General features: G+C 47.8%; 1 protein-coding gene across 8 annotated transcripts; it reads left to right on the forward strand.

Annotated features, from left to right (window-relative positions):
* Nucleotides 1-8: 8 nt before the first annotated feature.
* On the forward strand, nt 9-25,205 carry kif16ba (kinesin family member 16Ba). Of its 8 annotated transcripts, none has more exons than XM_083690112.1 (30): nt 9-324; nt 1,757-1,826; nt 2,277-2,390; nt 2,969-3,130; nt 4,318-4,415; nt 5,050-5,159; nt 5,382-5,524; nt 5,961-6,129; nt 6,462-6,593; nt 7,228-7,403; nt 7,996-8,061; nt 8,334-8,393; nt 8,754-8,873; nt 9,304-9,355; nt 9,541-9,678; nt 9,798-9,880; nt 10,293-10,381; nt 12,465-12,518; nt 12,904-13,146; nt 13,674-14,196; nt 14,611-14,991; nt 15,295-15,551; nt 15,918-16,076; nt 16,341-16,446; nt 16,741-16,794; nt 17,325-17,378; nt 21,829-21,954; nt 22,300-22,389; nt 22,505-22,592; nt 22,827-25,205. In XM_083690112.1, exons 1-30 carry the CDS (start codon nt 278-280, stop codon nt 23,081-23,083), a joined length of 4,221 nt encoding a protein of 1,406 aa, XP_083546238.1. In that variant the 5' UTR covers nt 9-277; the 3' UTR covers nt 23,084-25,205. The 8 variants fall into 8 exon arrangements, with proteins under 8 accessions (XP_083546238.1, XP_083546241.1, XP_083546239.1 ...); XM_083690115.1 differs by having other exon boundaries at nt 22,505-22,588; XM_083690113.1 differs by having other exon boundaries at nt 21,832-21,954.
* The last annotated feature ends 177 nt before the right edge of the window (nt 25,206-25,382 follow it).

Below are 25,382 nucleotides of genomic sequence, written 5' to 3' on the forward strand. Positions count from 1 at the left end.
ACCGGGGGACAGCTGCTGCAGGGGCCCGGGATGAGAGGAGACAAAAGCCCACAGCAGCACCGACGACGACCACTTTTCACCAGTGGAAGTGACTAGTGTTGTTTAGTTACTGTTTAGTGTTTCGGTCGGGAAGTGCAAAGAGAGAGAAAGACCTCCGGATAAACAGACGGGAGTTGTGTCGCTGAGCGGCTCGTCCCTCCCTCCCTCCCTCCCTCCCCTCCCTCTGCGCGGCTAGCCGGAGGAGGCTAGCACCTGACGCCGACCGGAGGCTGACGCGATGGCATCGGTGAAGGTGGCAGTGCGGCTCAGGCCCATGAACAGGCGGTAAGTGTTGGAGAACCAGACAGAAACACCCGGAGGACGTCTGCAGGTGGTGGGAGTGGGGACGCGGGTTCACCGTGTCGTTTGGAAGTGATTTGACAGGTTGCAGGCGGTGAAAGTGATGCACTGGACCAATGTTGGACCTCATGACATTTACATTTTACATTTATGGCATTTAGCAGACGCCTTTATCCAAAGCGACTTAACAAATGTATAAAAATACATTTGTTAGTGAGTGAAGTAAGTGAATCATCTGTCCACCAGCCATCATCAGTCCTAGCTAGGTAACTGTAAGGTTTTGTAAAGGACATAAAAGCCGATGTCTGTGTCTCAGTGAAGTCTCCGTTCGCACGAATGGGACGACAATGGTTTCCGCATTGTCTCTTTAAAGTTAAGAGAGGGACAGAATTTGGGATTTAAAGATCAGAACCGTTTTAAGTCCATTTGAAGTGAGTGTCGCACAAACTAATCAACCAATTCGAGTTATGACCCAGCTGGCAAGGTGACAGGTCGGACTCCTTCCAAACAAACACATGCGGAAGTAACCTTAACACACAGGTGTGTGTGTGTGTGTGGCCTGTTTAATGAACACCTGACTGTGTGTTTTTTTGGGGGAAAAGAGAGAAGCCAACGTTGTGAGACATGTTTGTAATCTCACCTGTAATGAGAAATGAGTTGTTTTAAGTGTGTGTGTGACAACATCTCCAACAAGGCTACATAGCACAGCCACAGAACTAAGCAAGCGTCCTTGAATTTAGCACAACTACATATGATGTAAAGGGACAGGTTCCAGACCCGGACTAGCCTCGGTCTACCAGACACCTGTAGACTGTATAGACAGAGAATGTCTTCTGAAAGGAGCAACCTTTCTCACGTTCTCAGAACGGTCCACTCAGACTCTAATCTGATCCAGTTTGATGGTAACCTGATAAGGCCGCAGCACGGGGAGGAGGGGCTGTCCCACTGGAGGGCTCCGCTCTGAAATGAGTCTACTGCACAATGTGGTTGGAGAACAATGTAGCCCACCGCTTGCATAGGCTCAATGACTATGAAGATGAATGATTATGACTTAGTTATGATTGATTATGACTTGGTTATGAAGGGGTTCTGAATGATTATGACTTGGTTATGAATGATTATGACTTGGTTATGAAGGGGTTATGAATCATTATGACTTGGTTCTGAATGATTATGACTTGGTTATGAAGGGGTTCTGAATGATTATGACTTGGTTATGAAGGGGTTATGAATCATTATGACTTGGTTCTGAATGATTATGACTTGGTTATGAAGGGGTTCTGAATGATTATGACTTGGTTATGAAGGGGTTATGAATGATTATGACTTGGTTATGAAGGGGTTATGAATCATTATGACTTGGTTATGAAGGGGTTTATGAATGAGTCGTTATGTTTAATGCTTTCATTTTTCACAGGGAGAAAGACTTGACCGCAAAATGCATCATTGAAATTGAAGGAAACAAGACAACCATCACAAACCTGAAGGTGATTTGAGCGTCAGGGTTGTAACTGCTAGAACCCCTTTACCCTGCGTTAGCAGAGGCCTGGTCCCTGTCTAACAGCACATCCTGAGCAAACACCCCAAGCCCTCAGCCAATGGCATTTCACCGTTTTATATGTGGAGATTTCTCCCTGAGGTGGGCCACTCTGTTTTAGTTCACAGCACATACTGTATATTCACTCTATATTTGCAGTATATAATAAATCCAATGAAATATGTTAATTTTATATTCGTATTCCATTCCTTTTCACCATACTTACAAGGGGAGATTCCTCATATTTATTTAACCTTTATTTCAGCTGGGAGTCCCATTGAGACCGAGGTCTCTTTTACCAGGGAGCCCTGCATACACACAGTTTACAACCACACATTGACATGGCGCTCAACTGTTGCTGACAGTATTTGACCTGATATTTATTATCCTCTTTCACCAGATACCAGATGGGATCACAGGGGACTCAATGAGAGAGAGAAAAAAGACCTTCACCTATGACTTCTCCTATGACTCTGCAGACTGTAGAAGAACCAACTTCATCTCCCAGGAAAAGGTGTGTGTGTGTGTGTTTTCCAGATCAGATTATTTTGCACAAAGCAGCTTATATTTGTACTGTTCAAAGGTTATTATTATCATTTGTGTTTATCTGTGGGGAAATGGTGATGTATGGAAGTTGAGGATCCGTATCTTGGTTCAGACGTGGATTAACCTTCATTCTGAATCAGAAGAGTTTGTTGCTGATATGAGTGTTGTCATTGCACAACTCTGTGTGTCTTAAGAATCATTGCATCATATTTGTGCAAGAAAATGTCAACAGCAGCCCTAATGAGCTGTGTATTGCTGTCAGTGCTAACAATAATAATGATGTATTACATTTCAGTGCATAAAATAAAAGATAAAATTGTAAAATAACCAAACCTAGATGGATAGATATAACCATATCATAAAAGGAAGGGCAGGCCAGCCAGTAGATAAAGATGCGTCTTGAGGCCTGCTTGAACAGCCCTTGTGATGCTGAATTTCTTTGACAAATTAAATCAAGACAACACGTCCATGCAGAGGCCATTTTGTTTATTCAATGAATGTCCTCCATTCTACCTGAACTCTAGGGTGTTGTCTGTGTCCCTGCAGGTGTTTAAGGACCTGAACTCTAGGGTGTTGTCTGTGTCCCTGCAGGTGTTTAAGGACCTGGGCTCTGATGTCCTGATGGCAGCCTTCCAGGGCTATAACGCCTGTATCTTCGCTTACGGCCAGACAGGCTCCGGGAAGTCTTACACCATGATGGGCAACCCTGTAAGTCACACTCTCAATTACACTGTGTTTACAGTGTAGTCCTCTACATATTCACTTTAACCCTCCTCAAATACCCCTCCTCAAATACCCCTCCTCAAATACCCGATGTTAACCAGCTACGCTGTCGAAAAGCTAGCAATTCCACAGCGCAGGTGGTGGGGGTATTAGAACTTGAGGAGTGAGTTTACCATCTCAACTTGGTTACATTTACAATGCAGTCATATACACTCACTGAGCACTTTATTAGGAACACCTGTACACCTTCTCATGGTGGAGGAACACCTGTACACCTTCTCATGGTGGAGGTGGTGGAACACCTGTACACCTTCTCATGGGGGAGGAACACCTGTACACCTTCTCATGGTGGAGGTGGTGGAACACCTGTACACCTTCTCATGGTGGAGGTGGTGGAACACCTGTACACCTTCTCATGGTGGAGGTGGTGGAACACCTGTACACCTTCTCATGGGGGAGGTGGTGGAACACCTGTACACCTTCTCATGGGGGAGGAACACCTGTACACCTTCTCATGGGGGAGGAACACCTGTACACCTTCTCATGGTGGAGGTGGTGGAACACCTGTACACCTTCTCATGGGGGAGGTGGTGGAACACCTGTACACCTTCTCATGGGGGAGGAACACCTGTACACCTTCTCATGGTGGAGGTGGTGTAATGGTGTGGGGATTGTTTTCTTGGCACACTTTGGGCCCGTTAATAACAATCAATCATCGCTTGAATGCCACAGGCTATTTGAGTATTGTTGCTGACCATGTGCATCCCTTCATGGCCACAACTGACCCATCTTCTCATGGTTACTTCCAGCATGATAATGCACCATGTCACAAAGCAAAAGTCATCTCAAACTGGTTTCATGACGCATGTCTCAACATGACAATGAGTTGAGCCCTACCCAGTATTAGTATAATGTTAATAGAGTGCTCTGTGAGTGTATGCTCACTTTGTTTACAACCATCTACATTGGCTTTATAGATCCTACATCAACTACTGTTGTTATCTGTTCTCTGGTGTTTGGGCTTCAATCACCAGTGGAACCCTAACCCTTACCTGGCTAGACTAGTGGGGGGTTCAGACACTGTCAGGTTTCTCTGAGCTGTTATGTATTGTAAATGTTTTTGGGGGAAAAGAGGGAAGCTAAAGGTGTGTGTGTGTGTGTTCCCTCCCCAGGGGGATGCTGGTCTTATTCCCCGTATCTGTGAGGGTCTGTTCAGCCGCATCGCTGGGATGACTCGTTGGGACGAGGCCTCCTTCAGGACGGAGGTCAGGTGAGTGACCCCTGACCCCTAACCCCAGGCTACACAACTAACACAGCTTTGATGTTACGTTCTAGACAGTCTACATCATAAATGGTAGACATTCTACATGGTAAATGGTAGACATTCTATATAGTAGACATTCTACTTGGTAGACATTCTATATGGTAAATGGTCGACATTCTACTTGGTAGACATTCTACAGCTAATGCTAGACATTCTGCTGTAAAACCCAGACGTTCTATACTATCGTGAATGCTAGACGTTCTACCTGCTGTATCAAGTGTCCGGCTGCCCCAGATCTGCCTGTCTAAGCACACATCCACTGTGTCAGTCTAAACACTGACAATCTAGTTACACACCATCAGACTCCGTCTGATCCACTTACACACCACACCATCAGGCTCCGTCTGATCCACTTACACACCATCAGGCTCCGTCTGATCACCGGCTAGACGCATCACATCAGTCCATTATCAACAGTCAGCCTTAATCACACAGACTCACTGTTGTCCAAATCAAATCCACTTCTCATACCGCTGGGGGGGTGAGGGTTAGGGTGGGGGGGGCTGCTGCTATCTACCATTGATTGAGTCCCGTCCTGAACGAGGTTGTTATCTGTGACGCCCCCCCCCCCCCCCCCCAGCTACCTGGAGATCTATAACGAGCGTGTCAGGGACCTGCTCAGGAGGAAGTCAACGCAGACCTACAACCTCCGGGTCAGGGAGCACCCCAAAGACGGGCCCTACGTGGAGGGTAAGACTGTGTGTGTGTGTGTGTGTGTGTGTGTGTGTGTGTGCGCGCGCCACCAGAGCGATATGAATCTGCTTCGTTCCAATCTGTTCCCAGACCTGTCGACAACTGCAGTGTTCTCCCCCTCTCTCTCGCTCAGCTCTGTTGTAATCTGTTCCCAAACCTGTCCATGACTACAGCATACTCTCTCTGTACAAACTATATTTTGATCCAATCTGTTCCCAGACCTGTCGAAGCACCTGGTCCAGAACTACCAGGACGTGGAGGAGCTGATGGAGGCGGGCAACATCAACCGCACCACGGCCAGCACTGGCATGAACGACACCAGCAGCCGTTCGCACGCCATCTTCACCATCAACTTCACGCAGGTGGGCGCCAGCCCGCTAGCTAGCTATAGGCTCTTAACCCTTAAAGACCCCCTCCAGGCAAAATCCAACATTTGAAACAGGAGAATCCATGTTTTATTCCTATCCTTCAACCAGTAGGCAGGTAGTTTCAGATTGGGAGCTACGCCTCTCAGCCGTGTGATTCCCTGAAATCAAATAATAACAAATACTTTGGTCAGTCAGTTCACTCCCCTAAGGCCAGGTTTGAGTGGTTCGACCAGGGTTCTGGGGCCGAGGTGGACTGGCGAGGTGAACAGAACCCTGGACCCCAAACGTGTCATTGAACCATGTTTCCTCCTGTCACTTTGACGTTCTCTGTGGTTCTCTTCTCTCTCTCTCTCTCTCTCTCTCTCTCTCTCTCTCTCTCTCTCTCTCTTCTGTCTCTCTTTCTCTCTCTTTCCCCCGCCTCCCCCCCCAGGCTAAGTTTGATGCAGAGATGCCGTGTGAGACGATCAGTAAGATCCACCTGGTGGACCTGGCGGGCAGCGAGCGGGCGGACGCCACGGGCGCCACGGGGGTCCGGCTGAAGGAGGGGGGCAACATCAACAAGTCCCTGGTCACCCTGGGCAACGTCATCTCTGCTCTGGGTGGGGAGGACACACACACACACACACACACACACACAGTTTGTATAGTTGTACCCTCTGTATTGATTATTAACACCCCCCCTCCCCCAACCTGTGTTATCCATGTTGTTTTTTTTATCTGACTTTTTTTTGCTTGGCTTGCTTTTTTTTTTTTAGCGGGGGAGGTGGAAGGGGGGGGGGGGGGGGGGTCTATGGTTCAGTGTTGGTTCACGTTGTTTGTATTGATTATATTGTTTAGTGTCGTCTTGTTGTAAAGCACTTTGAGACATTTGTCGATGTCAAAAGCGCTGTACACAAATAGACGTGATTGATCTCCTCTTCTCTTCCTGCAGCGGACCTGAGACAGGATGGAGTGAACACCAATCACAAGAAGAAGCAGGTGTTCGTCCCCTACAGAGACTCTGTCCTCACCTGGCTGCTGAAGGACAGCCTGGGGGGGAACTCCAAGACCATCATGATTGCAAGTCAGTCCCCCTCTCTCTCTCTTTGTTCTATCTATCTATCTCTCTCTCTCTGTGTCAAATCCCCTCCATCCAAATGTGGCCAGTCCAGGGGAGGCTGGTGGAGGTAGAAATCGGAGGACGGGGCTCATTGTAATCCATGGAATTGAATGAGGAATGGTATCAAATACACGCCTGCTTGATCCCATTCCTCACTCCGTTCATTACAATGAGTTCATCCTCCGATTTCTACCTCCAGCAGCCTCCCCTGGTCTAGTCCCTCCTCCACCCGCTGCAGTACGTCCTACAGTCACATGGACCTGGAGCCTCTAGCGATGGTGATGATAGACATGGAATTGGTGAATACATAATTGATAGATGCAGCATTCACCGATACATTAATGAATCAAATGCATTATTGACAAATTATCTTTTCACATTTACTATGACAGAAGTTAATTATACGTCATTTATTAATCATGCGATCAATTATTGATTGATAGCTGAATGACAAAGTAATTGATTAGCCTGTTGTTACCGTGCTTCTTCGTGTATCCCTCTCTCTCTCTCTCTCTCCCCCCCCCCCAGCGGTCTCTCCTGCTGATGTGAACTAACCTCTCTCTCCCCCCCCCTCCCCCCTCCCCCCTCCCCCCCCCAGCGGTCTCTCCTGCTGATGTGAACTACGGGGAGACTCTGAGCACGCTACGCTACGCTAACAGAGCCAAGAACATCCTGAACAAGCCCACCATCAACGAGGACTGCAACGTCAGGCTCATCAGGGAGCTCAGGGCCGAGATCGCCCGGCTGAAGGCTCTGCTGGTCCAGGGGAACCAGGTGAGGGTTGTCTCAATAGACCTGAGTCTGAAACCAGGTGAGGGTTGTCTCTGAAACCAGGTGAGGGTTGTGTAATAGATCTCAGTCTGAAACCAGGTGAGGGTTGTTGCTAAGCTGTGCTAGTCCAGGTAAAGACTACCACACAGTTCTGCTGGTCCAAAGAAACCAGGTGACGGTTGTTACCCAGCCCTGTACAGCATCTGCCTGTGTTCAACATGTAGAGTCGTGATGCTCCAACGTCTGGCCTGCCACAACATCAACCTCTCTGGCTGGTGACGGGAATTTATTGGTTTCACTAGGAAAAAAAACAACCTCCAATCTTCTCCAGTCCACTTCCTGGTAGTGTTCCCTTATCTGTGCTACGAGTATTAAGGTCAGCTGAGCTCATAGAAGCAAGACACGTTCACATGGGTTGTTGTGTTCTCATGAGGGATTCTGCGGCTGGTTCAGGGTTGTTGTGTTCTCATGAGGGATTCTGCGGCTGGTTCAGGGTTGCTTTTCCCACTATCTCTCTGACACCTATCAGGGGTTTATCGATGAAGGACTCATCCATGTATTGACGTCTTTGTTTGTTTGTTTGCTTGCTCCTCAGATTGCTCTGCTAGACTCCCCCACGGCGTTGAGTATGGAGGAGAAACTTCACCAGAACGAAGCCAGAGTAAGATATATGATATGATATGTGTATTATTTTAAAGTGTTATTGTTATTTAATTAGACCCTTGAATACATAAGTGGACAAGACAATCGGTAATCCTACAGTATTGATGTAAGCCCACTCTCTCACTTGCACACACACACAGATGGATGGATAGATACACACACACACACACCCCTTTTAGCTCTAAAACAAGGCCACTGGTAGTGTTTCGTAGGAAGTTGGTCTCCTCAAAGTGTGTTACTGAAGTAATGGGTTCTGTCTGTCTCTCTCAGGTGTTAGAACTGACCAAGGAATGGACCAACAAGTGGAACGAAACCCAGAACATCCTCAAGGTACGAGCGCAGCGGACTCATTCATCTCTACATGATACTGACATATCATAATAATAATAATTATGATGCATTTATTTTGTATAGCGCTTTTCTCAGTACTCAGACACTACATTCCGTGGAGAGAACAACAACAGTCCTAACACTCTCAATTGAGATTATTTTCAGTGAATATGCTGTTTAGTTTAGGATAAGGCTTAATCTAAATCTATAAATTAACCAACTATGATTGGTTGACCGTCTCTGACTCATTATCCCTGTAGGATTAAGTGTTTTAAAGTCTAGTCACCAATCGATAGAAACTAGATATGCCAAACCCCTAGTGATCGATATTCTCTTCCTTCCTGATCTGTTACCCAATAGGAAGAGACTCTGGCCCTGAGGAAGGAGGGGATTGGTGTAGTCCTGGACTCTGAGTTGCCTCACCTCATCGGCATTGATGATGATCTGCTCAGTACAGGGATTATCCTCTACCATCTAAAGGTCTGTCTGGGATTATCCTCTACCATCTAAAGGTCTGTCTGGGATAGCCCTAGACCTAACCCCAGCCCTAACCGTAACCCCAGCCCTAACCATAACCCCCTACCATCTAAAGGTCTGTCTGGGATAGCCCTAACCGTAACCCCAGCCCTAACCGTAACCCCAGCCCTAGACCTAACCCCAGCCCTAACCCTAACACCAGCCATAACCTGTTCATCCTCCGTCATCTAAACGTCTGTTGTCATTGACAACACATTCTCTTTTACAACAACCTGGAACATTTGTGTTTGCTTTGTTTACAGAATAGATTAACGTGAATTCACTCACAGAAACGTAACCAGAAGATTCTATGTACAAAGACAAGACATATCTCTTTGTATTTGACATGAGATATTTGACATGAGATATTGGATGTGTTTGTATGTGACCCCAGGAGGGCAGGACCTACGTGGGCAGGGAGGACGCCTCTACGGAGCAGGACATCGGTGAGTGACTCTCCTGCAGGCCAGGGGTCTCCGCTGTGGTTGGATGAGATGGTTGATCACACCAGCTGAGCAGAGACAGCCATCGATCGAGTTAATAGTTCCCTCTCTCTCTTTTTCTCTGTCTGTCTCTCATGCTCTCCTCCTCCCCCCCCCCCTCCTCTCATGCTCTCCCCCCCCCCCTCTAGTTCTCCATGGTCTGGACCTGGAGAGTGAACACTGCAGGTTTGACAACCAGAACGGAACCGTCACCCTGGTTCCGCTCAACGACGCCCAGTGTTCCGTCAACGGAGTGCAAGTGTCGGAACCCTCCTCGCTCAACCAAGGTACACACACACACACACACACACACACACACACACACACACACACACACACACACACACACACACACACACACGTTTCAGTGTAGTAGTCCCTCTACATTGGGATGTTTGTTTTCCAGGTGCCGTCATTCTTCTGGGTCGGACCAACATGTTCCGATTCAACCATCCCAAAGAGGCGGCCAAGCTGAGGGAGAAGAGAAAGGTACAAGACCTCTGTCTGTCTGTCTGACTCTCTCTCTCTCTCTCTCTCTCTCTCGTTCTGTCTGTCTTTCTCTCTCTCTCTCTCTCTCTCTCTGTCTCTCTCTCTCTCGTTCTCTCTCTCACACCTTTTAGCTTTGTTTTGTGTTCCTGGTTTGTCCCTGACGACACTGAAAAGTAATGCAGACAGAGTCTTTAGAAGGGGATTCTGTCCTACTAGGAGTTGGATTGGAGTGTCTGCATGGTTGAATGGGGCCCAAAATGTGATTACTCAGTATCTTGGGAAGCAACAAGCTGTCTGGGCTAATCAACTACGCCGTAGGTCAGGGCCAAACCAGGACAATATGTTAACGAAGTGGAACGTCCGTTTAATCAGCGTGTTAGTCACAGAGCGTGTGTGTGTGTGTTCTCTCCAGAGCGGCCTTCTCTCCTCCTTCAGTCTGTCCATGACTGACCTCTCCAAGTCATGTGAGAACCTCTCCACTGTCATGCTCTACAACCCAGGGTAAGTGTGAGAGGATGAGTGTGTGTGTGTGTTTGAGAGAGAGAGAGAGGGGAAGCCTGTGTGTGTGTGTGTGTGTGTGTGTGAGAGAGAGAGAGAGAGAGAGAGAGTGTGTGTATGTGACAGTGAGAGCGTGCGTGTGAGTCTGCGTATGCTGAGCATGTGGGACTTACCCAGCCCCCCCCCTCAGAAGTTGCTAGCTGCCTCCCAGCTCCCTGCTGCCCGCCCCTGCCCATCCAAGCACGGGATTGGTTATAAAGAGTTTGCAATGTCACAGCGCCTACGACCCAACAACAACCACACACTCCTCGCCAGCTGGTTTAATAAGACCCTACACCTGGCCGCGGTGGAGCTCAGGGCTCGGTGTGGGACGGTGCTCTCTGGGTGGTGGTTGTTGTTGTGGCTCTGTAACATTCCAACAACGTGAGCTGCCAATGCTGCGCTCCTCATAACGCCTAATCACGGCGATCGTACGGCCTTCATTGATCTCTGACTAACGTCACCACAGGTCAGAGGATAGCCAGTCACAGGGTTTGTGTTTGTGCAGAGTCAGGTGTGGTGTTAGGGTTTGAATGTGTTTTTGTTCTTTAATAGCTCCCCCTTGTGGAAAGGCATCTTCCTTGACCATAACCCTTTTTTCTCCAGATGTATTAGTCAATATAGAACGTCCATAGGTACGGACATGGAAGGTAACCGCAGTAACAATCAAATGGAGAGAGTGATTTCAGAAACAGATTTGGTTAAGAGTATGCTAATACCGCTACATAAAATGGACAGCCACAGATATGGAGCTACATCTGTCTTTAAATCACCAACTGCCAAAGAGTTCCGGAACACTCACCACCTAGAGGGCCAAGTGTTCTGTTGTTATCTACCTAGCAACAACACTCTGATTGGCTACAAAAGACACCCTTGGCACTCTAAGAAGTTGACAATTTGGACGACTTTATTCACCCTCTACTAAATGAATTAAACACCTCGAAGCTCTGTTTCTGCTCCTCTGTGTGATTTTATAATCCAACATTCACTTTAATAATCACCTCAGAAACAGAGATTGTGAAGAAATTACGATCGGTGCAAAAACCCCCCCCCGTAAACTGTAAGAAGCAGGAGAAGCACATGATGCATGTATTAAACATGACTAACACCTGAAGACTTTGTTTTCACTTCCTGTGTGTTAATGACTAAACATTCAAACGTCCAATGACCTCTGACCTTTGACCTCTCTGCCCCCCCCCCGTCCCCCACCCACGGAAGTCTCTTCACAGAGAGGGCCCCCGTCTTCCTCAGGTAGACAGATCCGTGTACAGAGAATTCAGTGTCTGTCGTCGCCATTTTAACTCACCAACTGCCAAAGGGTTCCGGAACACTCACCACCCAGAGCACCAAGTGTTCTATGTGGTCTTTTACCTAGCAACAACACTCTGATTGGCTACTGACCGAAGCGTCATAATTGATGCGTTTTCGGTGAATAAAGTCACCCGTGGCGCTCGAGAACGGTGACAGTTTGGGGCGACTTTATTCACCCTCGGTGCTGGAAGAGTTAACTCCTTCACTACCTGCCTTGTTTGAATACCGCTTGACATGCACCCTTCCTCCCTGGAGGAGGTCACAGATCTAACATGACATGATGGGTGAAGGTGACAGTGGAGAGCTGCTTGACCCTCCGTCTGGTTTGATCACTGATTAACCTCAACACACGGAGGGATGAAGGGTGTGTTATGGTGGTATTTTAACAGGGACACACACACACACACACTCACACACTCTCTCTCATTGCCTGGCTGTCGTCAGAAGTGTGTGTTTCAGACGTGAGCCCTCATCCTCTCGTCTGTGTGTTGTGGTTTCTGCACGCCGCCCGGCACCTCGCTTGCTTGTGCTGATGTCACTGTTATGAAGCGTTATAATGCCATCATGCCTGACGTTCCATCGCCTTGTATGAAGCCTGCCATTCCATGACATGACATTCCATTCCATATACCAGCAACCGCAGCCTTGGTTCGTGTGTGTGTTGTGTGTGTTGCGTGTGTGTGTGTGCTACCTCTGTATCCTCCTGATGTTTGCTGACGGTGTCGTCTGTGTGTAGGTTGGAGTTTGAGAGACAGCAACGCGAGGAGTCGGAGAAGCTCGAACACAAAAGGTGTGTGTGCGACAGGAAATACACACAGCTGCGTGCACACACACACACAGAACGAACACAAACACACAGAACGAACACCAACACACAAGCACTCCGCAGCGCCAGTGTGAATATGACACGCTTCTCATGTTACTTACATCAACTGGGAAAATGACCACATTAATTTCGCTTTTCAATGTTGTCACTTGCAATGTTGCTGGTGAAAATCAATCCCTTATATTGTTTTAGTCCCTGATTGCTTGTGTTTGTTTGTGTGTCTCTCTCTCTCTCTCTCTCTCTCTCTCTCTCTCTCTCTCTCTCTCTCTGTCTCTGTCTCTCTCTCTGTCTCTCTCTCTCTCTCTCTCTCTCTCTCTGTCTCTCTCTCTCTCTCTCTCTCTCTCTCCAGGAGGCTGATCAAGGAGATGGAGGAGAAGCAGAAGTGTGAGAAGGCGGAGCTGGAGCGTCTCCAACAGGAAGTGGATTCCCAGCGTAAGGAGTCGGAGCAGGTGCAGCAGCGAATCCGTCGTCAGGAGGAGAGCCTCCGCCGCCGTAGTCAGGACATCGAGAGCCGCCTGCGGGACCTCATCGCCGAGAAGGAGCGCTTTGAAGAGGAGCGCCGCGGCGAGACCACCGAACACGACCAGCAGAGGTGGCGAATACCATACAAATCAAAACTTTATTTGACACTCACCAACTGCCAAAGAGTTCCGGAACACTCACCACCTAGAGTGTTCCAAGTGTTCTATGTGGTGTTTACCTAGCAACAGCACTCTGATTGGCTACAAAATGAAGCGTCATCATTGATGCATGTTTGGTGAATAAAGTCACCCTTGGCGCTCTGGAATGTTGACAGTTTGGGCAACTTTATTCACCCTCAGCACTGAGTTAAAATCACTCAACACACATTTTTACAGAGAATAGCCGCGATGAAAACCTTTGAGATATAGAAAATAGACAAGATAAAGCATCGGAAAAGGATGAGTTTAGTCCAGATAAAGTGTTAAGAAAATAAAGACTACATTAAATAAAAACCAACATAAGTGTCAATGGGCTAAAAAGGTATGTTTTAAAAACCAGATTTAAAACCCTCTACGGTGTGTGTGTGTTCCTCTACGGGGTGTGTGTGTGTGTTCCTCTACGGTGTGTGTTCCTTAACGGTGTGCGTTCCTCTCTTAGGCAGCAGAAGAAGAAACAGCAGCAGGCGGCGGAGGAAGATGAGGAGGAGGCGCAGAAGGAGGAGGCGCAGAACCAGGAGGCGCGGCGGGAGAAGGAGGCGTCGGAGCAGACGGAGATCTACCGGGAGCTGGAGCGCCTCAAGTGGGAGCGCGAGGAGCAGGCGGTGCGCGCGGGCGCAGAGCGCCGGAGCCTGGAGGAACGGGAGCGGGAACAGCTGAGCCTGGTGGGGCGCCTGGAGGAACAGCTGAGGGAACGACACGAGGCGGCCGGGGCGCTGCTCACCCCCGACGACGCCCGGCGCCTGGGCGAGGAGAGGCGGGCGCTGGCCGAGATCCGGGAGGCGTTGCTCCGGGCCAAGGAGGCCGGCGCCGCCCGGACGGAGGCGGGGGGGGGGAGTGAGGGAGGCGGGGAGGAGGCGCGTGCGGCCCAGGCCCGCTACGTGGAGTTCAAGAGCACCCAGGTGGAGGAGCTGGGGGTTCTGGAGGACGGGCTCCTCCAGCAGAAGGAGCGTCTGGAGAGAGAGGTAGGCCAGCTGATCTACTCCCCTCCTAACTCTGACCCTAACTCTGACCCTAACTCTTAACTCTCACCCTAACTCTGACCCTGACCCTAACTCTGACCCTGACCCTAACTCTGACCCTAACTCTTAACTCTCACCCTAACTCTGACCCTAACTCTGACCCTGACCCTAACTCTGACCCTAACTCTCACCCTAACTATAACCCTCTTATCTTTCTGTTTTTATCTCAACTTCATTTATTTAATCTTTCCTTTATTTATTGTATCTTTTTTTCCAATCTTTTTTCTATTCAAATGTTGATGTATGAACGGCTCCACAACGTCAAATGCACTTTAAATACATACAGCTTCCGGTGGTAAATAGTGTGTGTATGTATTGTTTGACTGTAGGTGTCAATAAAGTTGTGTGTGACTGTAGGTGTCGTCTGAGCGGGCCGCCCTGGCGCTGCTGGTCCTGACCCACACGGAGCGCCAGCGGCAGCTGAGGGAGAGCCGGGAGCGCGGGGCACAGGACGCCTCGGCGCTGGCCCAGGACGAGCAGCGGGTCAGGCTGGCAGAACAGCGCCTGCTGGCCAAAGAGCGACAGCTAGACACCCTGGCCCGGGTCCACCTGCCCGCCCTGCTGGACGAGAGGCAGAGGGCCCTGGAGCTGCTGGGCCGGGGGGGCGGGGGCGGGACCGGGGGCGAGGGTCCACCGGGCCTGGATAAGACTCTGTACCAGGTGGAGAAGGAGCTGGAGGAGAAGGAGGAGAAGCTGGCCTTACACTGCACCAGTGCTGAACAACTGCAGCAGCTACAGGTGAGGGAGGGAGGAACAGACGGTCGGAGGAACAGACATCACCAAAGTGAAAATTCATAGATTTTTACCTTCAGCAGAATGCCTTGTGATTGTTTTGATATGGTGACTTCCTGTAGCGATTCTCTCTGATAGTAGACACATTTCAAGGACAAAGACACATTGCGTAACCAAACTTTTTCAATGGGACAGCTGCACATAATTTTATTTCTCTCTCCTCTCTGCTCCTCTCCGCTCCTCTCCTCCTCTCCTCTCCCCCCCCCCCCTCTCTCTCCTCTCCCCCTGCCTCCTCCCCTCCTCCTGCAGGAGACGTATGAGTTCACGGCCAACGTGGCGCGTCAGGAGGAGAAGGTTCGGAGGAAGGAGAAGGAGATCCTGGAGGCGCGGGAGAAGCAGCAGAGGGAGGCGTTGGAGCAGGCCGTGGCCCGGCTGGAGAGGAGACACTCGGCTCTGAGACGCAGCGTGTCCGGGGACGCCCCCGACGGGGAGGAGCACGCTAGAGGAGGGGGAGGAGGAGGAGGAGGAGGAGGCTCGAGGGCGGGGCCAGAGCTTGATCAGAAGAGGTCAGTGCGTACACACACACTTTGTGATCAGGAGGGCTTAGGGCTCACACACACATGCTGTTAAGGAGGGGTCAGCGCTCACACACACACACACACACACACACACATGCTGTTCAGGAGGGGTCAGCGCTCACACACACACACATTTGCTGTTCAGGAGGGATCAGGGCTCACACACACACACACATGCTGTTCAGGAGGGGTCAGCGCTCACACACACACACATTTGCTGTTCAGGAGGGATCAGGGCTCACACACACACACACATGCTGTTCAGGAGGGATCAGGGCTCACACACACATGCTGTTCAGGAGGGGTCAGGGCTCACACACTGATCAGGAGGGGCCCCTGGTGTGTTCCCCCCAGGTTGGAGCATGAGATCCAGAAGCTGAAGCGGAGGATCAGTGAGGGAGAGGGGGGCAGCAGGACGACGTCTGTGAGTGGAGAGGACAAGACCAGCCTCAACAGCTCTCCTGTCAGCCCCCTGCCCAACCTCCCCACGCTGCTGCCCCTCCCCGACGACAGGTAGGCCACACCTGCAGCATCATCATCATCATCATCATCATCAAAACACTACATTCCATTCCAAATATGGAAGAGTTTGAAATACTGTTTCGGTCCTTACTACCACATGATGATGATGATGATGGTGGTGGTGGTGATGACGACAATGATGATGATGAAGATGAGGTTTACACATGATTTTGCGACACAGCTCCTGACCTGGCCGTTGTTGATTTTCCAGTGTATTTGAGGTGTTTTGACCCCTGTATGACCTTTCCTCGCCAGGATAAATGCGTACATCGAGGAGGAGGTCCAGAGAAGGCTGCAGAAACTGAACCTCCTCAACGGTGACCATAACATCAAGCTCTCCCTGTCCTCTGATTCGCTCAAGGTGAGTAACACACACACACACACACATGGTTCCTTTATGTATATACTCATGAAGAGCATTTCTTCACAGCGTTATGTGTTATAAAGCCTTTATAGAGTATGATTAGGAACCTTGGCTTTTATAAAATGACTACAATATTGACCCCTAACATCATAGCCCACCCACACACACTCGCAACACACACACACTCGCAACACACACACCCACACACCCACTGCCCACCCATGTGGTACAGATACTGTGGATATAATAAAGGTAGAAATAACATCAGGACTGATGTTGTTGATCCAACAGGAGGACGAGGAGGATGATGTTAGTGAATCTAGCTCTGTTAGATTAACAGATGAGGTAAGCCCAGGCCTGGCCCCGTGTGGCCCTCCTCTGCCTCCACACACCAGGGATTACAATCTGAAAGCACTGTAATCTGCATGCATTTACTGTTATTCCCTGTGGGGGGTGAAAATGACCAATCAGACGGGGCCTTCACTGCTCCTTAATTTGGAGCATGTTGATGATGTCACAGACAGATGGGTCATGCTCAATATATCATGCTTTACCACAGGCGATACACCAGGGATTATAATCTGAATGGACTGTAATCTGCATGCGTTTCCCACAATTCCCATAGCGGTGGAGAGTAGACCAATCAAACGGGGCCTCTTCTCTCCATCTCTCCTTAGTTTTAGCATGTTCACTATGATGTTGTTGTTGTTTTCCCTCCCAAAGATGACATCACCTGATTTTTGTTTTTTATTTAATTTAAAATCTTTCCCCTCGTATTTCTCTCTGTGAGAACGGAACTGCTTGTCTGCTTGCAGCGTCTACATTCCAGCCATGAGATTCTTTGCTAATAACGGTTTTGGTCTTCTTCATTCCAGGATGATGACACCAAGCCGCTGGGCCACGTCAATCCGAGGAAACTGAAATATGAGGTAAGGGTCGAGTCTGGGGAAACAACGGTACTCACCAGCAGGAAATTGTGACACTTGAGAATATGGCAATCACACCATGCTGCATCTCTACGAACAACAAACTACATCAGAAAAACGCTGTGTTTTGTTCATATGGAAACATCCCAACAATCTCAGTAAGACGGTTAAGTGACTGTCACTCGCTGTTTTGGAGACACAAGTATACACCCACCAATATGAAATAGTTTAATGACAGTGTTTATTATGCAGAGTTATTAGTTATTAGTCTTATGAAATTACAATATAATCACACTCAACAAAGTAGTGTCCTATAGAATTTCCACCCAAAAATAGCTTTGCTTGTCTCCAGATAGCTTGTTTTCGTTGTCATGGTAATGATGCAATCACTTTACCAACATATTGAAATTGAGTGATTTACTAGCGGGGGGATGTTTCAACATTTTAGCATTTATTGTTTGAGTTTACGAGTAGTCGATATTTCACATAACAATGACCAGGCTTTAGTATAATTGACTAAGATTCTGGATTACCTACCAGTCTAATAAGACTGTAATTACCCAGTAATACCATTATATCAACATGTTACATAGTAAGGTAGCAATTGCATAGTGATGGATGGTTACTTTTTGAAAGTGTGTCTGTGCATTTGTCTGTTTGTGTATGCATGTACGATAATTATACCTTTAATTGACTTTAATTCTCTTTTTAACTGTAATCTTTCTCATTGTTGTCTTATTCCAATCACTCTGTCACTTTGCACACTTGGTGGAGGAGGAACTCTTAATTCTTAGAGCCTTGCAAGGGTGAGAATTGACCGTAACTCTGAATGACTGCAGTATAACTCAAAGAGACCTGATCTCCTATTTGAAGTCATAGTCATGGATTCCTCCCCTTGTCCACACAGAGAGACGCCACTCCCTTGGTGTGGCGTACTGTCCTGTACGTGCCCGGGCGACAGATGAACACAACCAGTTCAGAAGAACAGGAGAGAGAAGAGCGGGATGAACCGGGCTGTACAGAGAGTGGAGCTAAAGCCTTGTGGACAGATTACCACCTAGATGGCCTAGGATGTTCAGAGAGAAAAGGCTTTGTTGAAAACGAGAGAATGTGTTGTGGAGAAAAGGGGGCGGAGCATGTTTCAGATGGACCACACTATCAAGGGAAGGAAAGCCACGCTAACCGTCATGTTTTAGATGCAGCAAAGGAAAGCCAAGCCTTGGTAGAAACTGAGTCTCACAGAGAGAGTTTAAAGGAGAGGAAACCAGCTAACCATTATGTTTCAGATACACCAAATTTTCCAGGAAGGGAAAAGGTTGTGTTGAAGGAGAAAATCATTTGCATAGAGGAGAAGACAAAAGACCACTCTGTGTTATATGGGCTCAGCTGTCCAGAAAAGGCAAGCAACATCTCGGAAGAAGAGGAGAGAGAGAAGGAGAGAATGTCTTCCAGAGAAGAGGAGGAGAGACAACCAGCTAACTGTTATGTTTCAGATGAACCAAACAATCCAGATATGGCCTCCAAAGCCTTGGTGGAAACGGAGAGAGTGTCTTCCAGAGAAGAAGAGAAAGAGAAGGAGGAGAATGAGAAGAAGGAGAAGATGATGGGAGTGCAGGTACACGGTGAAGAGCCGTACCAAGCTGAGGGGGAGAAGGTTTACTGTGACTTTGGGGAGAAGGTTTACTGTGACTTTGGGACCACGGACTGGGAATACAAGTCTACAACTGTCATGAGCCTCAATGCTGCTGATGATAACACACGTAAGAAGAACCAAAGGCAACACGGTTCATCTCAGTGCACAGAAACCGTAATGTCGAACAGACTCTCACATTTACACTCTGTAGAGGAACCCAAAGACCAAGAGGACAACCCAGAAACAGATGCTGAAACCTCCATGTTTAAACGAAGCTCAAACGATCCCACCCCAGTTGTCAAACCCAATGTTGGCTACTTTGGCGCCAACTTGTTCTCCAAAGACGTCTTCAATCGCATGATGCAGAAGGATCCGGTAACTTCCGAACCGGATCTACTAGCCCAGAATCTGGGAGTGAACCCGAGTTATGCTCTGGGGTACTTGGCTGGGAAACTGTCCGGGGTTTACAAGGACGCCGGACGATGTCTGCAGAGCACAAGGGAGATCATCCACCACGTCAGAACGGGAGGAGACCCCAACCAGAGTTTGACCAGCTTGTCTCGCTACGTGCCCATTGAGCTCCTATATGGTCAGCGAAAACAGCTTGAAGCTCCCCCAGAACCCATTAAATCCTCCTTGATACCCCTCCCCAAACCGCTCCCCAAACCGCTCCCCAAACCGAAGAGAGTTCGTTTTGCTAGATCGACCGGGAATGTCGTGGATGATGAGGAGCAGGGCAATGCGTCCGGAATTCCGGGAATTTCTGAATGCCCGGAGGGATCTGTGACCTCATCCAAAAACAGGAATGCTGCGGTGTTTCACCAGAGGCTTGTGGAGTTTCCGACGTGCCTTTCAGAATTAAAATCTCTTCCTCCCCAGGAAATGCTCCGTCATTTACACTCCAAGTTGCCCCAAACCTCTTCTACCTCCAATCAGCTTTTAGCGATCTACTGGTTAAGAGTTGCCAATATCAGATATCCTACTCCACAACCAAGCTGCCTGCTTTTATTTGAAAATGACCTGTATGCTATCACAGCTGATATTGACTCTCAGAACAACCATCAGGCTCTCGCTGTCCTCCACCACCTCTGCCTCCCGGACATCACGGAGATCCAGGTCAGCCTGGCAGGGCAGCATCTACGTCTCATCAGCCCGACGGAGGACGCCATCTTGGCTGTATTCACTCACAGTAAAGAGCTCACTCAGGAACTATGCCGGTCCCTAGTGAAGGTCCTGGACCCTGCACAGGACCTGGATGGGTCTGGCTCCGGCTCCGTGTCTGGGTCCCATCCCCTACTCTGGGACGACCTCGCCCGTCTCTCTCTGGACTGGAGGTCCCACGTCCCTGACCTCATCACGGACGGAGGCCTCCGCCTCACCTCCAACTTCCAGAAGAGCCTCGCCGACCTCATCTACATCTTACACGGCAACATGGAGGGGCGCCCCAAGCCCTCCCTGGCCAACGTACAGCTCCTCCTCTACACCAGCGTCAAGATGGTGGCGGCGGTGGATGATGACGCCAACGCCCTCTACCAGTTCCTCCTCACGGACACCCACTTGGGCCTCCTCCGTGAGGACGGAGTGTTCCACCTGGCTCCCAGAGGCTCCAGCGTGGCGCCCGCCCAGCCCCGTTTCCAGGACGTGGGACTGCGTCGACGCTCCGACGTCCGGTGCGTGCTGGTGAGGCACATCGAGGTCTGCGTGGTCGTGGACGTCGTGTTCGGCCGGGCTGAGAAGGTTCCAGGTCCCGTCGCTGAGGATGCCCGACTCCTCCCTGATGTTAGCAGGCCGCTGGCTGAGTCCTGGAAGCTGATGTTTGGTTGCGCCTCAGAGGCTGCTGTCCTGATTAAACATCTGTCAATCTGATTAGGATTTGTTTTGGACGGTTTTGTTTCGTAGTAAGAGCCTGTTCCATGTTTACCTGCAGGTGCTAAAAGACTTTATTCAACACAGTATTGCCCATTACATCCAAGTGTGTTTAGTCACATTCATTTTTACTCGGTCAGAGATTCTATTCCAGAGTTGATTTAAGCTAATGTACCATTGCTAATTGTTTTTAAAGAACCAACACCTAGAATGTTCTGTACTGTATGTTGTTTTTAACCCTACTTTTTTTTTTTATTATTTTTTTTTTTACACACAACAAATTCCTATGGTATAACTTTACCAGGTGACCAATCCTTGATTTTCACCTGAAAACATCATCCACCACTCAACTAGCCTGTATTGTGCCCCGTCATTGATAACAGCGCTTTCATTTCTATTGTACTCTATTCCTGAACAGGAATATGTCAGTATTGAATGGATATTCCCAGAGCTGCACCATCTGTGACATGGGCCAGTTCCAGCATGTTCTTGGTGGTGGTTTAATTTAACTAATTGCACCTTTTACCAATGGAAACGTTTTTTGTTTGATTGTGGGGTTGGCGTTTGTGCTCAATGAGGTAATGTAGTGCAATACTGATGTTTAGCGTTTTGGAATGTCAATGATGTGCAAATTACTGTAAATGGAGGAGGAAGTTGTCTGATGTGCAATTTTGTCTGTCTGTCATTTGGAGGAATAAGGATGAATAAATAAAGATTGTAATTTGTATAAACTGATTGGATTGTGTTGCCTGGTTTCTCCTAGCCTGTCTTTAAAGTTATGTTATGATTATTGCTTGGGCTGGATCTATCCAATTAATTATTGTTCCTTAAATCAATAAGGCGACACCTCTCCTTCCATCTCTCCCTCTCCATCTTCTCTCTCTCTCTCCTTCCATCTCGCTCTCTCTCCATCTTTTCCCTTCTCTCTCTCTCCATCTACCCCCCCTTCTCCAGCAGCGTGTGGTGTCCGTCCCCTTGGGTAGCCAGTCAGACTGCCTGCATGACCCCGTCAGGATTAGCATTCCTCGCTACGTCCTCCGAGGCCAGGGGAAAGACGAACACTTTGAGTTTGAAGTCAAGGTCAGCGTCAGTTTTTCCGTGTGTGTGTGTGTGTGTGTGTCGTTTTCTTGCCGTCCATCAGGGGAGGTAGAAGTCAGAAGACAGGCTCATTGTAATGCAGGGGTGATGGATGGTGTCAAACACGTGTGTTTTGATTTCTACCTCCACCAGCCTCCTCTGGGTTGATCTCTGCCCTAGTCCTGAGAGGGATGTCTGTATTTTTCTGTGTTTAGCAAATTATTCTACAGTCAGTACACTACGTTAAATGTCTGTTTACGCAATAAAATGATATTGTCTCATGCTTGGATGTTGTTCTCCTTTAGTATTCCATGAGTTTCCCTCAGTATTCCTCTCCTCTCTCCTCAGATAACAGTGTTGGATGAGACGTGGACGGTGTTCAGGCGATACAGCCGCTTCAGAGAGCTGCACAAATCCCTCAAGATCAAATATCCAGAGGTGTTTGTTCAAAACACACAGACACACACACACATATATATATATCTATATATGCTTATACGATTACTTTGTGTGTGTGCTGATGTTTGTAACAGACAGTTTCCTTCCATTCCAGCTGGCAGCCCTCGAGTTTCCCCCCAAGAAACTGTTTGGAAACCGAGATGAGAGAATGGTCGCTGAGAGGCGGAGTCACCTAGAGGTGGGTGGGTTAATAACAACAACGACAACAGTTAATTGCATTTATATAGCGCCTCACTAGACACCCTACATTGAAGAGGGAGAACTCATCTTCTCACTACCAATGTGTTGATGCTACTTTAGCCATCTGGCTGTATACATCTATATATACATCTATATATACATCTATATACAGTATCTATCATCTTACAGTGGTTTCTCCTCTCTCACTCTCACCTGCCCACCTGTCGCTCCTCCAGAGGTACCTGAAGAACTTCTTCCGGGTGATGATGTCATCGTCCTCGGGGTCGCCCCTGCGCACAGACTCCCCGGGCGGGGCGCACCTCTCCAAGCACGCCGTCTGCGACTTCTCCCCGTTCTTCAAGAAGGGCGTCTTCGACTACAGCAGCCACGGGACCGGCTGACCCCCGACAGTCCGAACGCCGACAGCGGGCCTCGGACATGGTGGTGTTCCAGGTCCGACGGCGGGCGGTTTTGGAGGAGTGGCGGTTGTTGACCCTGAAAAAACAATATGGCGGTGTTCCAGGTCGCTAACATTGCAGTCATGCTGCACAGCGCAGCACAGTAGATTTCTGTTATCTATGGATGGGGTTTCTGAGGTGGGAACCATGTCTCCAGATGTTGTGAGATCTGGTCCGCTGTGCAGCACGGCTGCCATGCCAGGTGACCTGGAACACAGCCGACGGGTGGTGGTGCCTTCCCTGCTGGTGTCAGTCTCAGGACTAGACCTTAGCTGTAGAACACTGAGGAGCATTCAACCCTACTGGAGGTCAGAGGTCGACGCTGCTTCCTCTCCCAACACTCATTCCGTGTCCTGCCTGATAGATCTGGAAATGGCTGAGCTGAATCCTTCAAATTAATTATTGTAATGAAAAAGACGACACCCCTCTTCTTTCTCTCTCTCTCTCTGTGCCTCTCTCTCTCACACACACACACACACACAGACTTCTCTGAAGGGAGTCTTATGACATCAGCCACTCCGTCATTGGTGTTGCAATGGTACATTTAATGCTTCTAGCGGTCATGGGAGATGTAGTTTTGAGTACAATACTGATTTATGATATTTAATCCTAATGCTACAGTACTCTAGCTCGTTCTGTAAAAAAAAAAAATAATAATTATGTTAGCATTGACGACAGCGTAATGCTCGATTGCGCTGTAAAATAAGGAATGTGAAATTAATTCACACAGGGCATTTTTACAGATTGGAGTATTTTCACTAAATGGTAAAACAGTATCTAGATACTCTGAGATAGTAACTACAGAGTATACACTACTGTTCTTTGGGTCGAGGCAGTTTTTTTTATGTGCCTACTACAGGGGAGGCTGGTGGAGGTAGAAATCGGAGGACGTGCTCATTATAATGCAAGGACTGAAGAATGATTTAAAACACGGGTGTTTGATACCATTCCCTATTCTGTTCCATGCATTACAATGAGCCCGTCCTCTGATTTCTACCTCCACCAGCCTCCCCTGGCCTACTGGTTCCTCCTACTGTTGAACATCGCTAACAGTGTAGCCTCCAGCTAGCCTCACGTCTTCCACCTTTAACACTAATAAGAAACTACAGCTGCTGATTCCAAAGGGTAGAAACCAGAGCCACTAACTCTTGTCTGTCAGTCAGAATGTTCCTGGGTGCCATTTTGGCACCAAGGGTTCCATCACCATTGCATTCATTAGAATGCACATTAGAATGTTCTGGAAATGGAACACTTGTTGACAAGATGGAGGGTGGTTTGCCAAACTGTAGGGCTCTGGTATGAACTATGAATTATGATTGTAAATAGGTGCTAATATGTTGTAAGTAAACATTTCTATGTGTTGTCAATGTCAAACACAGTGCACTGGACCAGATTTGCAAAAAAAAAAAAAAAACACAAGGGAGGGAGTAAGATTAGGCAATATGAATAAACTTTCACATCAAAATTTGTGTTGGTGTAAAAAAACATGAAAGTAGTTTGGCACTGAATGTATACTCACTGTATTTTGTTTGTTAGTTTTTTTTGTTTGTAACACACTTTAATTTTATCTTAGGGACATTTTGGCATTGACTTAACAGCCAATAACTCACAAATAATCACTACTCTTTGTAAGCCATGCTGTATACATAGAATGTATATTTCTTATGTATGTTAATGCACATAGTTTTCTACATTAAACGCTTGCTTGTATACACGCAATGTAAAAGAATGACATTGAATGTCATAAAAGGGATTGTCCATTTTCACGGCTTGTGTTGATTTTCTTTCAGATGGTTTGCTTTGAAAAATGCTATTATTTTTTGTATTTTTTATTTCTAAATAAAAGGCCCACTGTCGATGTTGAGGCATACTCTGATGTGACTTTAAGGATGGTAAATTGGTAAACATAAGAATCGTAAACTTTTCTTTGGAATATTATTTCTAGAACACAAACGTAATGTTGAGAAGAGGATGGAAACGTTTGATTTGCATAACAGTTCATTTGTGTACAGTATTTGTATTTATGTCTTGTATAAAAACTGCAAAATTATGTACAGCCACCAACTTATCAAAATGGATTATTACATTGAAGTTGTATCTTATGCATTTACACACTCAATAAATGTGATAAAACTCCAGCAATAAACTTTGACTGCATTAATGTGTGTTTTATTCTAAGGGTCTAGCCAATTAGCTCACAGGAGCAAATAATAATATTAATAATAATAATTTCAGGGATGCAATTGATAACCAGTTCAGATTATGTGGAGTATTGGTGAATGACAAACAACTGATCTGATATTAAATACATGTCACATGTTTAATCCAAAAATA

This window comes from Argentina silus (assembly GCF_951799395.1).
Source record: "Argentina silus genome assembly, chromosome: 18".
NCBI lineage: Eukaryota > Metazoa > Chordata > Actinopteri > Argentiniformes > Argentinidae > Argentina > Argentina silus.

Coding starts and splice junctions, on each gene's coding strand:
- kif16ba (XM_083690109.1), top strand. CDS start 278: ATGGCATCGGTGAAGGTGGCAGTGCGGCTCAGGCCCATGAACAGGCG. Junction 7,404..7,995: donor TGCTGGTCCAGGGGAACCAG/GTGAGGGTTGTC, acceptor CTTGCTCCTCAG/ATTGCTCTGCTAGACTCCCC. Junction 16,077..16,340: donor CTGCCCCTCCCCGACGACAG/GTAGGCCACACC, acceptor TTTCCTCGCCAG/GATAAATGCGTACATCGAGG.